Genomic DNA, 16,812 nt, shown 5'->3' with positions numbered 1-16,812 from the left:
CCTTAGACATTACTCTTTTAAAAATGCCGGGTACCCACGTGAACTTTCAATAGGCGGCCAAGAAGGGGTCAATATTTAAAAATGCTCCACTCATATTGAAAGGTATTCCATATTTGTCTGATCATAAAAATTCCAAAAAGGTATAGTTTGGACTATCTGTGAATGAATGGTCTGGAGTTATGGGGTAAAAACAGCAATAACACTGAGAAAGGTCAGTTTCAGTTTGTACAGGGGTCAGAAGTTAAAGTTGCTCCAATTTTGGTAAAAAGTGGTGCGAATTACTGGTTGAGCTAATAGGATTAATAAATGGAATAGTTTTGACTGTGTTGCGTGCTTGGTTTGCAAAGTAAGGTTAAACAATATCAGCATCCATTGGATTCTATGACATGTGACATATGCTACCCTGTAACATGATAACTAAGCATGATACATGATGCAAACTATTACTTTTTAAAACCGTATTCACCCAACTAATAATTTGCATCACTTTTTACCAAAATTGGAGCAACTTTAACTTTTGACCCCTGTACAAATTGAAATTGACCTTTGTCACTGTTCTTGCTGTTTTTACCCCATAACTCCATAACATTCATTCACAGATAGTCCAAACTATACCTTTTTGGAATCTTTATGATTAGACAAATAATATGGAATACCTTTCAATATGAATGGAGCATTTTTAAATTTTGACCCCTGTGTAATACTTCAATTGACTCCTTCTTGGCCGCCTATTGAAAGTTCAGCATTTTTAAAAGAGTGATGTCTAAGGAGTATGTGTGCCAAATTTGGTGCTTGCATCACCATTTGAAGGATCCCTCAGTAAATATTCACTTATCTGCTGCACTACTGATGCTGGTCCACCTCCGTTCTTTATTTATGTCTTTGTGGGGAAAAAAAAAATCTGTCACATTTGAGGGCAGTGAGGCACAAGCATAATTAAATCCTCCATCATGTTGTCGGCGTGGTTGCTGTGGTTGCCATGGTGTCACGTTGAGCCGCAGCAGTTAGCTGAAAACGTTGAACGATGGTGGCCGCCCGTACTGTCTCTGTCGCTGCTGGCGTTTTTACATTGTAAAGAATGGAGGCATCAGCAGATCATTGCTATGACGACACTCGATGACCCGTTTCATATGTACAAACTGTAACTAACTGCATTTTGATCTGAGAACTGTTTTTTTTTTTTTTTTGTATGGGTTTTTCAAACTGCACCGGACCTTTGTGGGAGAGATTGAACGATATGCAGAAGTTGCCATCTGGCAGCTGAGGTGTGTCAGCTGAAACGTCGGGTAGAACACGTCAGCCGCCTCGAGGTCGGCAGGTTGTCTCATCCTCGGGGATAATAAGAACAGCTTTTCATTTTAAAAAGTTGCCGATGCTTCAAATCTCTCAGATATATGTTCTGCAGCCGAACCAATCTCACATGACTCGTTTGCAAAAATCTCTTCCAGTGCATATCGTAGCTGTGTCTCCTTTCTGTCAGTATCACTGGTTTTATGCAAACAGAGACAACACTGACACATTTCCCTTTTTCAGCTTCAGGAACTTGGCTAGCCCCGTCTCATACTGCATCCCATTTATGTAGCTCTTCTGGGTGAAATGGCAACTACGAGGTCTCCTAGATAATAAACCGACCCTTTTATTTTTTTTTTAACTATATGGATTTGAATGACATGCGATTACACCAATCATGCTTGAACCCTCGTGCGCATGCGTGAGTTTTTCACGCGTGTCGGTGTGACGTCATTTCCTTGTGGGCAGGCCTTGAGTGAGATGTAGTCCCGCCCTCTCGGCTGAATTCCTTTGTTTCACACGCTGCTCGAGACGGCGCGCGTTGCTTTATCAAAAATTTTTCTGGACCTGTGAGGAATATCCGAGTGGACACTATTCGAGAAATTAAGCTGGTTTTCTGTGAAAAGTTAACGGCTGATGAGAGATTATGGGGTGTTTCTGTCGGTGTAAGGACTTCCCACGGAGCGGGACGTCCTGCAGCGCTTCCAGGCGCTGTCGTCGGCCTGTTTCGAGCTGAAAACATCCTAATTTAAGGCTTAATTCACCCAGGACATCGTGAGAGAACAGAGAAGATTCAGAAGGAGGCCGGCATGAAGGAATTTATGCGGACATTCCACTGTTTAAGGACATTTTTTTAATGAAAGACGTACGTGCAAATTCGCCGAGTCGTTTCCTCCGTGACGACTCGGCAAATCTGTGTGCGCCGCGACAGGAAAAACACCTCCGTGTTGAAAACCATTTGTAGAATTCAGGCGGCTTTTAATGGCTTTCAACAAGTGAGTAACTGAGAAATTGTTTAACAGCTTGGGCATGTTCCAACTTGCCCGTTAAGATTTCCAAACGGGTTGTTTCCTGCTGCGACCCCCCGCGGTCGGGTCCAGCCCGACATGCGACTCTGCCCGCACGTTCTTTCATTACAAAATGACCGTTAACAATGGAATGTCCGAATAAACTCCTCATTGCCGACTTCTTCTGAAGTTCTCTGTTCTCTGACGACTTTACTGCGTTAACAGAGCCTGAATGTGGAAGTTTTCAACTTGAAACGGCGAGACGCTGCCAGCCTGAACGAGCGCAGATCGCCGTCAGGCGCCGTGGACCATCTTTAAAGCGACACTACCAGGACCAAAATCTCTCATCAGCCGTTAAAATTTTTACCGAAAACCAGCTGAATTTATTGAATGGTGTCCACTCAGTTGTGCCTTACAGTTTTGAAAAAAATTTTATCAAACAAAGCAACAGTCTCTGAGCCATTCCTAAACAATGAAAAAAATCGACGAGCGGGTGGACGACTCCTCACTCAAAGACTGCCCACAGGCGAATGACGTAACCGACAGACGTGAAAAAACTCTCGCATGCCCACGAGGGTTCAAGCATGTCTGATGTAATCACACGTGATTCAAATCCATATGGTTTTTGAAAAAAATAATAAGGTCGGATACTTTTCTAATAGACCTCGTACATACGGCTGAGTATTTTTGTGGGACCATCCCAGTCGATTTGCGTCCTCTTGGCAAATCCTGCCCGTGCATCTTGTGGCTTCTTCCCGTTGGGGAATTCATGAAGACCAACTCCAGTTTTCAGCACAGTGCTGCACCTAAACACAATACAGCAATTCACCATCTCATATTATAGATTCACATACAACCCCTGGCAAATTTTGTGGAATCACGGCCTCGGAGGATGTTCATTCAGTTGTTTAATTTTGTAGAAAAAAAGCAGATCACAGACATGACACAAAACTAAAGCCATTTCAAATGGCAACTTTCTGGCTTTAAGAAACACTATAAGAAATCAGGAAAAATAATTGTGGCAGTGAGTAACGGTTACTTTTTTAGACCAAGCAGAGGGAAAAAAATATGGACTCACTCAATTCTGAGGAATAAATTATGGAATCACCCTGTAAATTTTCATCCCCAAAACTAACACCTGCATCAAATCAGATCTGCTCGTTAGTCTGCATCTAAAAAGGAGTGATCACACCTTGGAGAGCTGTTGCACCAAGTGGACTGACATGAATCATGGCTCCAACACGAGAGATGTCAGTTGAAACAAAGGAGAGGATTATCAAACTCTTAAAAGAGGGTAAATCATCACGCAATGTTGCAAAAGATGTTGGTTGTTCACAGTCAGCTGTGTCTAAACTCTGGACCAAATACAAACAACATGGGAAGGTTGTTAAAGGCAAACATACTGGTAGACCAAGGAAGACATCAAAGCGTCAAGACAGAAAACTTAAAGCAATATGTTTCAAAAATCAAAAATGCACAACAAAACAAATGAGGAATGAATGGGAGGAAACTGGAGTCAACGTCTGTGACCGAACTGTAAGGAAATGGGATTTACATACAGAAAAGCTAAACAGAAGCCATCATTAACACCTAAACAGAAAAAAACAAGGTTACAATGGGCTAAGGAAAAGCAGTCGTGGGCTGTGGATGACTGGATGAAAGTCATATTCAGTGATGAATCTCGAATCTGCATTGGGCAAGGTGATGATGCTGGAACTTTTGTTTGGTGCCATTCCAATGAGATTTATAAAGATGACTGCCTGAAGAGAACATGTAAATTTCCACAGTCATTGATGATATGGGGCTGCATGTCAGGTAAAGGCACTGGGGAGATGGCTGTCATTACATCATCAAAAAATGCACAAGTTTACGTTGATATTTTGGACACTTTTCTTATCCCATCAATTGAAAGGATGTTTGGGGATGATGAAATCATTTTTCAAGATGATAATGCATCTTGCCATAGAGCAAAAACTGTGAAAACACCTTGCAAAAAGACACATAGGGTCAATGTCATGGCCTGCAAATAGTCCGGATCTTAATCCAATTGAAAATCTTTGGTGGAAGTTGAAGAAAATGGTCCATGACAAGGCTCCAACCTGCAAAGCTGATCTGGCAATAGCAATCAGAGAAAGTTGGAGCCAGATTGATGAAGAGTATTGTTTGTCACTCATTAAGTCCATGCCTCAGAGACTGCAAGCTGTTATAAAAGCCAGAGGTGGTGCAACAAAATACTAGTGATGTGTTGGAGCGTTCTTTTGTTTTTCATAATTCCATATTTTTTTCCTCAGAATTGAGTGACTCCCTATTTTTTCCCTCTGCTTGGTCTAAAAAGTAACCGTTACTGACTGCCACAATTTTTTTCCTGATTTCTTATAGTGTTTCTTAAAGCCAGAAAGTTGCCATTTGAAATGACTTTAGTTTTGTGTCATGTCTGTGATCTGCTTTTTTTCTACAAAATTAAACAACTGAATGAACATCCTCCGAGGCCGGTGATTCCATAATTTTTGCCAGGGGTTGTACTTTGGTGAGTCACTATGTCCGAATTATTATTTCCATATAATCCATGTAAAGAGCAGAATGAAAAAATGTAAACACGAGTGAGTCTCCTGGGTTTGCTGTATGGTGGACTGTTATGGCAGCGAGGCCGCTCTCTGCCTTGACGTCACGTGCTCTCTGACCTGCTTTGTGCCTGACTGCCCGCCCGTAAGCTTAATTGCTTGACGTGTCCGCTCATAGCCATTTACCACTTTTATTGAACGTGGACCATGCGGAAAGTTACAAAACACATCGCAGTGGTTTGAGTCAATTTGTCGATTTTAATGCGTGTGGCCTTTACCTTTTAAGTCAGGTCAGGTGTTGGGAGCATGCGCTGATGCTCCATGTCATCACATTCAACACACCACAGACCCGTTGGGTCCTAGATGGCAATCACACAAGCAGAATGCCAGTCCATCCCCTCTTTTTAAAAGTACCATCTATCTGCTGCAGTCAGGTGAAACGTTGTCATCTCTTTGGTCTGATCCTGCTGCTGAAGTCCTCAACACTGAGAGACCCACATGCTGCATCATGCACATAGAAACGTGCCACATGGCCAAAATATGGTCCCGTCACAGTGCAAGTGATACTCCTCATCTGGTGATGAAAGACTTACTGACCTTGAGTTTGCAGATGATGCTGTGATCTTTGTGGAATCATTAAGTACTGTGATTGCAGCACTTCTGAACCTGAGTGAGGAATCAAAGTGTCTGAGTTTGTGATATTCCTGAAGTCTAAGACCCTGGACTCAGCTATCAGAAGTGTATCTGTATGCGATGAAAGTGTTGAACTTGAGATATTTGCTTATCTTAACAGTGACGTTCATGTCTTTGGATCCTCTGACTTTGAGATTTGAAGATACCATTTGGCTGCTCCTGACACTTTTATGCCAGCTGGGTTACTCTGAGGTTGGTGTTTCTGTATATTTTTGTGTTTCATCCATACTGTGACTCTCCTGCAGACCTCATTAGTGCCTGCTGATTGAACTTTGCGTCAAACCGTGTGTCCACACTGAGCTGTGGTCAGCACTGAGCGTGTGTGTGTGTGTGTGTGTGTGTGTGTGTGTGTAAGTGCGAGCTCCCTCGCAGTGATTTCAGCTGATGCAGCAGACATAGATTTGTGTTTATTTGAAGTACAACAGATGGAGCATGTTTGTCTGTGAGAAGTCCTCCATGCTGCTTTGGTACTGCAGACATTCCTCATCCGGTTTTAGGTTATTTTTAGATAGATTTCTGCACCAGTCCTGCAGTTCCAATATGTGCTTGCACTAAGATTCATACCCATTTCACATATGGCTTATTCATTTATGCTACTTACTGCATTCTGGAGTACATCATGAGCCCATTAATCATACACAGCAAAATCATCAGTGTTAAATTAACACTGACAGTGTCTCTCTGGCTCCACACTCACCCAGTACTGGTCACCTCCTCCTAAATGAATACTGATATTTGGGTGCCCCCACAGATTGTGATGTACTGCTTTTTTCTAATTGTATAATATGTTAATATGTGTATTCAGGTGTTCAACAAGTGTCACAACCATACAGTAAGATAGGAAGCACCAGGATCCCAAAGACACGGACCTTCATTCTCCTTCAAAGATATATCCCAGACAGCAAATGGATCACGGCCGGATGTAGTCCAACATCCGGTACCAATCCTGAAAACGGATCTGGTCCAAACAGTTTTTGCACCCTGGCCCAGATCTGGCACAGCTCCACTTTACAGTTCTGGAACAGATCCGGACCAGATCTGAACTGGATCCGCGAAAGACCATCCGTTTACAGCCCATATCTGGCACGGATCTGGGACAGATGTGGTCCGCATCACAGCACCATGGCAGGAACATGGGGTTAGCGTAATGATAAGCAATTTTAACTGCACTCGGCAGAAACTGTCCATTAGCGGTTATAAATTCAGGGCTGTGAAAACTCCGCGGATCATTTGGGGAGGGGGGGGGGGGGGTTAGCCTTTGTGTGAGGTTGTGTGTTGTGCTCTCGTCAGATTTTCATTGCAAGGAAAATGGCGGAACGACTGGAGCAGCGCAGCATCAAATGTTGCTAGAAACTGGGCGACAGCCAGGTGGAAACCATTCGGAAGATTCAGACGGCTTTCAGTGGCTTTTCAGTCGTGTGACTATCCGAGAAATTGTAGAAGAGGTGGGCAGAGGTGGGCATCATTTTTCGGAGTCCAGCATGTCCTATGAGACTTCAACACAGAGGTGCTTTTGCTCTGCCGTTAGCAGCTTCGGCAGGAATTTCGCCGCCACTCTCTTCATGGCCAAATCTTCTGTCACAGTGGAATGTGCCGAAAAAGTGCTGATGTCCCCTCTTCCGCAATTTCTCGGATAGTCACACGACGGTCCCGCATCACCACAGCGTTCACTTTAGAAATGATCTGGTTATTTCAGCATGTTGATGGCCGCCCGGAGCGCGGCTCGCTCTTCACCGTTGTGCGGACGTCTTTAAACCGGTTGTACTGCTCTTTAATCTGTGTGACGCCCATAGCATCGTCACCGAAAGCCGTCTGAATCTTCCGAATGGTTTCCACCTGGCTGTCGCTCAGTTTCTGGCAAAATTTGACGCAGTCGCGCTGCTTCAGTTGTTCCACCATTTACCTTGCAATGAAAATCCGACGAGAGACTACACACGTCCTCACACAAAGGCTGCTTGCCAGCAAATGACGCAATCGACAGGCATGAAAAAATTCACGCATGCGCACGAAGGTTCAAGGTTTGCTCATGCAAGCACACGTGATTCAAATCCATCAGGTTTTTGCAAAAAATAAAAAGGTCCAATACTTTTCTAAAAACCTCGTACAGCTCCATGGTTTTAGCTGTCTTGTATTCAGTCTCCACATTGACCTGCTGGACCACTTAATAATTTGATTAAGTGAGCTTTTGTTCTTCAAAGAGAAGTTCCCAATCCAGGCTGCTGGAGCACATAATAAAACTGATTCAGTAAAAGCACGATGAAACAGGGTTATGATGAATGTGTCTACGTGGAAGCGGCTCAGCTTCCTTAAACAGAACACGCGCTGGTGTCCCTTCCAACACACGGCTTCACAGTTTGTCTTAAAGGTGAGTTTTGAGTCTGTGACTGTCCCCAGATATTTATAGAATTGCACATATTCAACAGTTTGACATTTGAGTGATGTGGTTTCTTGTGTATGGATTTTTTTTGTTTCACTAAATTCAATGAGCATGTCCTTTGTCTTGGATATGTTTAGTTGGAGGTGGGAAACCTCACACCATTAAACAAAGTCATTGATAACTGGTCTATGACCAGTTTCACTGTCTTGGAGCAGGCTAACAATAACTAAGTCATCAGCATATTTAATGATGGTCCTGTTGTCCCACCTGCTCTCAAACATACTAATGTATAGGATGCAAAGAAATGTGAGAGCACACATCCATCATCATCCTGACATCTATGGGTCAAATAATGTGTAGCATATTACTATAATGTTCAGTCTATATATTTTTTGTTTGTTTGTTGAGCCTCGTTGCAATTTATGTCGTTAATTGGCATTGTATAAATCAATCAATCAATCAATCAGTTTTTTATATAGCGCCAAATCACAACAAACAGTTGCCCCAAGGCGCTTTATATTGTAAGGCAAGGCCATACAATAATTATGTAAAACCCCAACGGTCAAAACGACCCCCTGTGAGCAAGCACTTGGCTACAGTGGGAAGGAAAAACTCCCTTTTAACAGGAAGAAACCTCCAGCAGAACCAGGCTCAGGGAGGGGCAGTCTTCTGCTGGGACTGGTTGGGGCTGAGGGAGAGAACCAGGAAAAAGACATGCTGTGGAGGGGAGCAGAGATCGATCACTAATGATTAAATGCAGAGTGGTGCATACAGAGCAAAAAGAGAAAGAAACAGTGCATCATGGGAACCCCCCAGCAGTCTACGTCTATAGCAGCATAACTAAGGGATGGTTCAGGGTCACCTGATCCAGCCCTAACTATAAGCTTTAGCAAAAAGGAAAGTTTTAAGCCTAATCTTAAAAGTAGAGAGGGTGTCTGTCTCCCTGATCTGAATTGGGAGCTGGTTCCACAGGAGAGGAGCCTGAAAGCTGAAGGCTCTGCCTCCCATTCTACTCTTACAAACCCTAGGAACTACAAGTAAGCCTGCAGTCTGAGAGCGAAGCGCTCTATTGGGGTGATATGGTACTACGAGGTCCCTAAGATAAGATGGGACCTGATTATTCAAAACCTTATAAGTAAGAAGAAGAATTTTAAATTCTATTCTAGAATTAACAGGAAGCCAATGAAGAGAGGCCAATATGGGTGAGATATGCTCTCTCCTTCTAGTCCCCGTCAGTACTCTAGCTGCAGCATTTTGAATTAACTGAAGGCTTTTTAGGGAACTTTTAGGACAACCTGATAATAATGAATTACAGTAGTCCAGCCTAGAGGAAATAAATGCATGAATTAGTTTTTCAGCATCACTCTGAGACAAGACCTTTCTGATTTTAGAGATATTGCGTAAATGCAAAAAAGCAGTCCTACATATTTGTTTAATATGCGCTTTGAATGACATATCCTGATCAAAAATGACTCCAAGATTTCTCACAGTATTACTAGAGGTCAGGGTAATGCCATCCACAGTAAGGATCTGGTTAGACACCATGTTTCTAAGATTTGTGGGGCCAAGTACAATAACTTCAGTTTTATCTGAGTTTAAAAGCAGGAAATTAGAGGTCATCCATGTCTTTATGTCTGTAAGACAATCCTGCAGTTTAGCTAATTGGTGTGTGTCCTCTGGCTTCATGGATAGATAAAGCTGGGTATCATCTGCGTAACAATGAAAATTTAAGCAATACTGTCTAATAATACTGCCTAAGGGAAGCATGTATAAAGTGAATAAAATTGGTCCTAGCACAGAACCTTGTGGAACTCCATAATTAACTTTAGTCTGTGAAGAAGATTCCCCATTTACATGAACAAATTGTAATCTATTAGACAAATATGATTCAAACCACCGCAGCGCAGTGCCTTTAATACCTATGGCATGCTCTAATCTCTGTAATAAAATTTTATGGTCAACAGTATCAAAAGCAGCACTGAGGTCTAACAGAACAAGCACAGAGATGAGTCCACTGTCCGAGGCCATAAGAAGATCATTTGTAACCTTCACTAATGCTGTTTCTGTACTATGATGAATTCTAAAACCTGACTGAAACTCTTCAAATAGACCATTCCTCTGCAGATGATCAGTTAGCTGTTTTACAACTACCCTTTCAAGAATTTTTGAGAGAAAAGGAAGGTTGGAGATTGGCCTATAATTAGCTAAGATAGCTGGGTCAAGTGATGGCTTTTTAAGTAATGGTTTAATTACTGCCACCTTAAAAGCCTGTGGTACATAGCCAACTAACAAAGATAGATTGATCATATTTAAGATCGAAGCATTAAATAATGGTAGGGCTTCCTTGAGCAGCCTGGTAGGAATGGGGTCTAATAAACATGTTGATGGTTTGGATGAAGTAACTAATGAAAATAACTCAGACAGAACAATCGGAGAGAAAGAGTCGAACCAAATACAGGCATCACTGAAAGCAGCCAAAGATAACGATACGTCTTTGGGATGGTTATGAGTAATTTTTCTCTAATAGTTAAAATTTTGTTAGCAAAGAAAGTCATGAAGTCATTACTAGTTAAAGTTAATGGAATACTCAGCTCAATAGAGCTCTGACTCTTTGTCAGCCTGGCTACAGTGCTGAAAAGAAACCTGGGGTTGTTCTTATTTTCTTCAATTAGTGATGAGTAGAAAGATGTCCTAGCTTTACGGAGGGCTTTTTTTATAGAGCAACAGACTCTTTTTCCAGGCTAAGTGAAGATCTTCTAAATTAGTGAGACGCCATTTCCTCTCCAACTTACGGGTTATCTGCTTTAAGCTACGAGTTTGTGAGTTATACCACGGAGTCAGGCACTTCTGATTTAAAGCTCTCTTTTTTAGAGGAGCTACAGCATCCAAAGTTGTCTTCAATGAGGATGTAAAACTATTGACGAGATACTCTATCTCACTTACAGAGTTTAGGTAGCTACTCTGCACTGTGTTGGTATATGGCATTAGAGAACATAAAGAAGGAATCATATCCTTAAACCTAGTTACAGTGCTTTCTGAAAGACTTCTAGTGTAATGAAACTTATTCCCCACTGCTGGGTAGTCCATCAGAGTAAATGTAAATGTTATTAAGAAATGATCAGACAGAAGGGAGTTTTCAGGGAATACTGTTAAGTCTTCTATTTCCATACCATAAGTCAGAACAAGATCTAAGATATGATTAAAGTGGTGGGTGGACTCATTTACTTTTTGAGCAAAGCCAATAGAGTCTAATAATAGATTAAATGCAGTGTTGAGGCTGTCATTCTCAGCATCTGTGTGGATGTTAAAATCGCCCACTATAATTATCTTATCTGAGCTAAGCACTAAGTCAGACAAAAGGTCTGAAAATTCACAGAGAAACTCACAGTAACGACCAGGTGGACGATAGATAATAACAAATAAAACTGGTTTTTGGGACTTCCAATTTAGATGGACAAGACTAAGAGTCAAGCTTTCAAATGAATTAAAGCTCTGTCTGGGTTTTTGATTAATTAATAAGCTGGAATGGAAGATTGCTGCTAAATAAATTGAGTAATTTTTTTTTTTTTATTTATATAACGGCTGAGTGGATCCTTGTCATTTGATTAGTGGGTTGTGTGTCACGTGACATGAATTATTCATACCTTTTGCCGTTGTGTTTCATGGACCGTGCAATAGTTCTTTTTAGCGTGCCATCTTGGTGCTATATGAAATGTGCTACTGCACGCCCGACCTGACTACCAGGGGCGGCATTTAGCTAAACATAACAGAGTTTGTTTTGCTGACGGACAACGATTTGAAGGAGCTAATTGATGCTGCTAATTCTTCTAACACACACACACACAAAACAAATTCACTACGCCATAAACTGTCTGGAGGCATGAAGAGCTGTTAGGATGAAAAGCTGGACAAATTTCTGATGTGATTTTTCACTGGACTGAGGAACTACACAAAGTCTTTTTTTCTTTTTTTTTTGGAAATACACAAAGTCAGTGCACGGCATGACGGTACATCGTTACAGTTTTGGACTCCTATTTAAAGTTTGTGTTGGACTGTTAAGTACCAGTTGTGAAAGTGTCGTGACACGGACCCACAACAGGGGGCGTTAATGAACGGACAATGGATAAGCCAAAAGTAACAATTGAATGTGAATCGCACAACGACGTACAGACAATAACAATATGGTGGACTGTCAATCATACACCAGAGGACGTGTGGGCAGGCTCGACGATAGAAGACGCCTGGCGAGAGAAGAGCTGGATCCCCACACAGCTTCCACCACCAATGGAGCTGAAGAACACCGGAGCCGCCAAGCCCTGCGCCCCAGGTGGCCTCTGTCTTCAGCAGTCAGACCCGGTACTGCTGGCAGAAAACAGAGACAGTCCTGATGAGTGTGAGTTCGCACACTCAGTAATCCCACAGTCAGTGTTTAGTTAGGAGGGAGCACCTCCACCTCCAATCACACTCGTGCAGCTCCTGTTTCACCACTTATCTGGTTTGGGGTGTGAGGCGAAGCCATCGCTGATCACACCAAACGCCAATCCCACAGATAAGGACACACCAGGAAAACGGCTGCAAAGAAGTTCAGATTAATACTCAATGTTTTGAGTCAGCAGAGAAAATTACCTGAATGGTAGCTGATTTCTCGGCGAGGGGTGGAGTTGCAGTCCAGCCTTTATGGTGATGGTGATGAGTGAATGAGTGACAGCTGGTGCTGAGGATGAGTGACAGCTGTCACTCCCAGTGGCTCCGGCGCCCTCTAGTGCTTGAAGCCCGCACTCCAAGCAGGGCGCCATCTGGTGGTGGTGGGCCAGCAGTACCTCCTCTTCAGCGGCCCACACAACACCAGTGACGAACACCAAAATGTATGTCTTTTATGTTGTTTATAAATTAATAAAATATCAAATGACAAGAATCTGTTTTAGCCGTTATATAAAACAAACAATGAATGCTTTATCATTCTTTCAATAGAACACATTTTTAATATTTAATTTAATCACCTCGTTGAAGGGAACATTCCAGCTTTCCCCTTATGAAATATTTGTACCAATGAACTCATAAACATTCATTATTTGTGTACTATTGTATGTCTGTATCATGCAAGACAAAACTCTTTTGTCTTGATTTCAAATTATTTCAGAGCGAGTAAAGTACAGAGAAAAGTAGTGTTGATATCGGTATCAGTTCAAACGTGAATGGAATGTGGACCCTATGTCTAATGCTGTGTGGCTCCATTGTGTTCACGGCTCAATAATAACGTCTGTGTGTGTTTGAGAAAGTTGAATTCCTGCAGCGCTGAACATGTGTTCACCTGCAGTGCTGTTTGTGAGCCGGCGTTTCACCGGGTAGCACCTGCATATTAAGAGCAGCAGTATTCACTGGGATTAGACACGACTGTGGCAGACTCACAGACTCACTTACACATGACAAACGCAGAGGCGACGCCTGTCAGTGAGGCGATGCAGAGGATTATCTTCACAGCCCGCGTGCATGTTTGTCTGACTGGATGCGGTTGTGTCTGTGTGCGAGTCTCGTGCACCTTTCTTTGAGTAGAAGATTAAAAGCATCTTTTTCTTTGGATCTGCACACACAAACTTGTGGGACTAAAATGGAAATTCAAGCAGCTCGATACATAACGGCTGTTCCGGTTTTCTGCTTCTCAGTTTCTTTCTTTCTTTCTAACCTGTTGCCTCTCCAGGGTAACTCGCTCTTTTATGTGTCTAATTCATTCAACACAATTGTTATTTGAAGGATTTTACAGGTCAGTGTGGTAAGAGCTTATTTGATTCAGAGATGAATCACATTTTGCAGATTGAATTAATTAAATATCAGCAATGTTCAGTCATCTTAGTTGTGTTTTCTTCTTTTTTGATTTCTCTTTGTGCAATCTGATTAGTGATTGATAACATTATTGCCCTGCCCAGGGCCATGATGGGGGAAGATGACGTCACCAGGTGAGAAATGTCACGAACACAAAGACACGTTTGACATGCTTGGACTGATACAAACAAAACCTGTTGTTTTCCAGCATTCGGATTTTCAAAATGGGTTCATTTCCTGGTTACCTGGCTGCCTCTTGAAAATTCAGGTGGCTAATCGGTTATTTCAAAAGCGTAATGTCTAAGGAGTATTTGTGCCAAATTTGATGCTTGTATCACCATTTGCAGGATTGTTTCAGTTATCTGCTGCACTAGGGAGTGACTCCAAGTAGAGCTGCTGTTTCTTTGCATTGAAAGGACCCAGCTGAGGTGGTTCGGGCACCTGGTGAGGATGCCCCCTGGTCGTCTCCCTATTGTCTTCCAGGCACATCCGACTGCGAACACTCAGGACACACTGGACAAATTATATTTCGCAGCGGGCTTGGGAACACCTCAGGATCCCCGGGAACAGTTAAAGGACTTGGCCAAGGATAGGGAAGTGTGGGATGGGCTGCTTAGTCTGCTGCTTAGTCTGCTGCTTAGTCTGCTGCCACTGTGACCTGGACCTGTATAAGAAAATGAATGAATGAATAAAAGAAATACATGGGTGGGTCTGGAGGAAACCCCTGAAATCTGATTGGCCACCCCAAGTTCCACCTCATTATTGTAAACAATGACTTGCTGTCTGTCAGAAGCGGGAATTAAATTAGAACTGAACTCTTTGATAAGAAATGAGTTAATTATATATGTAGCGGAACAGTAGGCGTATATAGTTCTAGTCATGGGTTGGGTGTCACATGAGTTAGCGTACATAGAAAAATAATTTTACTATCACTCTGATGACAGCTTACGGATCATCAATGTTAAATCAAAATATTTGTATTTTTTGAATTTGAACAAGTTGGCTCCTGTAATGTCATCGTGCCACCTCTGCATAAATCAGTGCGTCCCGGGGGCCACCCACTCAGATAAATCTGGACACACCCCAACAGAACATTATGAAATGGAATCCTGTTCAACAAATCTGTCGTGGTTTTGTTGCTGATGTTGGCGTCAGCCACTAAATGCCGGTGTCTCACATTGATGTAAATGTAGAGCGACGTGCAGGTAGAACGCGGTGTGCGCTCAAGTGAATGCTGTTCTACGTTTCCGACTGTAATCAAATGTGCAGTAAGATTAACAGTGTTCCATTCAAAGCAATTATGTTGCTAAAAATAATATGATGCGGGTCTAAATCCATCCATCCATCCATCTTCTACCGCTTAGTCCAATTAAGGGTCGCGGGGGGCTGGAGCCTATCCCATCAGTCACAGAGCGTGAGGCGGGGTACACCCAGGACAGGACGCCAGTCTGTGGCAGGGCCACAAATAGACAAACAAACACAGACACACCCACACACACACACACCTATGGACAATTTTAAAGATTCCAATCCACCTAACCCGCATGTCTTTGGGATGTGGGAGGAAACCGGAGCTCCCGGAGGAACAAACTCCACACAGAAAGGCCACTGGAATTGAACCCACAACCTTCTAGCTGTGAGGCAACAGTGCTAACCACTAAGCCACCGTGCTGCCCTGTGGGTCTAAATATTGCACTCAATATGAGCATTTACCTTCTGCACAGAATAGTGTGCAAAAGTTTTAGGCACCTTCCTGTGCAGCCGACAGCGTGAAAGTTATAAAACTCATATTACGTACATAAATTCTGTCTACGTTGGTGATCAGTGACCTTTATCCTTTTTAAATACATAGATCGCAGGGTCTGGTCATCGGGCGTCACCATGGTTACCAGAATAGGGACTGATTTCGTCATTGCAGATTGATCATTTTTTATATCTGCTCTGTTCTTTTCTTCCAAAGTTTCCATACGTAGATTCTCACACAAACGGAGGATTATACGTTATGTGTGGCATTATCTAAATGGTTTTATTTTTTCTCCAAAACAGCAGGTTTCTCATTTATAAAACTGAAAGTAAAGACATTCTCACATTTAAGAAGCTAAACTGCATCTATTCTCCATTTTTTTTCATATATATATATATATATATATATATATCTATATATAATATATATAATATATATATATATATATATATATATAATAGCCATCTTCTTGAATTCTTGAATTTCCAAATGGTTTTTGGTTTGAGGACTGATTTGCCATCACTTATGTTTAATGCATGTTGACATTTGTTTGCTGTGTTTATCTTAATTTAATTTAACTTTCTAAGTTAGCTCTATTTTCCTGCTCTCAGGACTTTCAGCATAGCTTTTTTTTTTACTATTTGGACACAGGCAACAAAAACAGATCAACACTGACATCTCTTGGCCAACATGATACTTGATTAGTGCCTAACCGTCTCATCCTCTCTTGTTCATTTTTGCTCACAGACTGCAGTTGAGCACATTTTTACCTTTTAATGCATTAACCCTCAAGCAACGGAGTGGGGTCATTTATGACCCCGGACATACATTTTTGTGCACCATTTTTCTAATTTTAATCAGAAAAAAATGTCCTATCATGAATTTGTCAATCTATTTGTCCTGCATTTATTTGTTCATAGAATTTTGCAAGGATCAAAACATCCGTGTGGCAACTATAATCCAAACTGGTGCGGGGTTACTTATGACCCCCTGGGAAGATCTATGAGATTTTTGACATCATAGCTGCAGATGGTATTGTAATTTGCCAACTCTATCATATATTTTATTGTTTTGCAAGGACGCCAAAAGACCTAGAATAGTAAGATTTACAGCTACACAAGCATTGAGACTGATTGTTGATGCCCAGAGTGAGGATGAAAAGGATGATGGACAAATTTATTAGATAGTGCAATGAATATGACAAACCCAAAAACAATAATTTATATAGAAGTATTCTAATACAAAGTCAATGGGGTCATATTAGTCACTGAAATCATATTAGTCACTGAAATAGCTCGGTCACTTGAGGATTTAAAAAAA

General features: G+C 41.9%; 1 protein-coding gene across 2 annotated transcripts in view; it reads left to right on the top strand.

The window, feature by feature from the left end:
• LOC117518389 (discs large homolog 1-like protein) overlaps positions 1-16,812 on the top strand; it is a 331,339-nt gene that overhangs the window by 240,202 nt on the left and 74,325 nt on the right. Inside the window, exon 1 of one of the 2 annotated variants that reach the window (XM_034179497.1) lies at positions 13,850-13,882. The exons of the other annotated variant lie outside the window; for it this stretch is intronic. Coding sequence (XP_034035388.1) covers positions 13,857-13,882 — 26 coding nt within the window. The 5' untranslated portion in view covers positions 13,850-13,856. Of the gene's footprint in view, positions 1-13,849; positions 13,883-16,812 lie in introns of those variants that run through there. 2 annotated transcript variants of the gene reach the window in all.

The sequence above is a fragment of the Thalassophryne amazonica genome, chromosome 10, assembly GCF_902500255.1.
Source record: "Thalassophryne amazonica chromosome 10, fThaAma1.1, whole genome shotgun sequence".
Taxonomy (NCBI): Eukaryota; Metazoa; Chordata; class Actinopteri; order Batrachoidiformes; family Batrachoididae; genus Thalassophryne; species Thalassophryne amazonica.
This window is presented reverse-complemented; position numbering and strand designations above follow the sequence as displayed.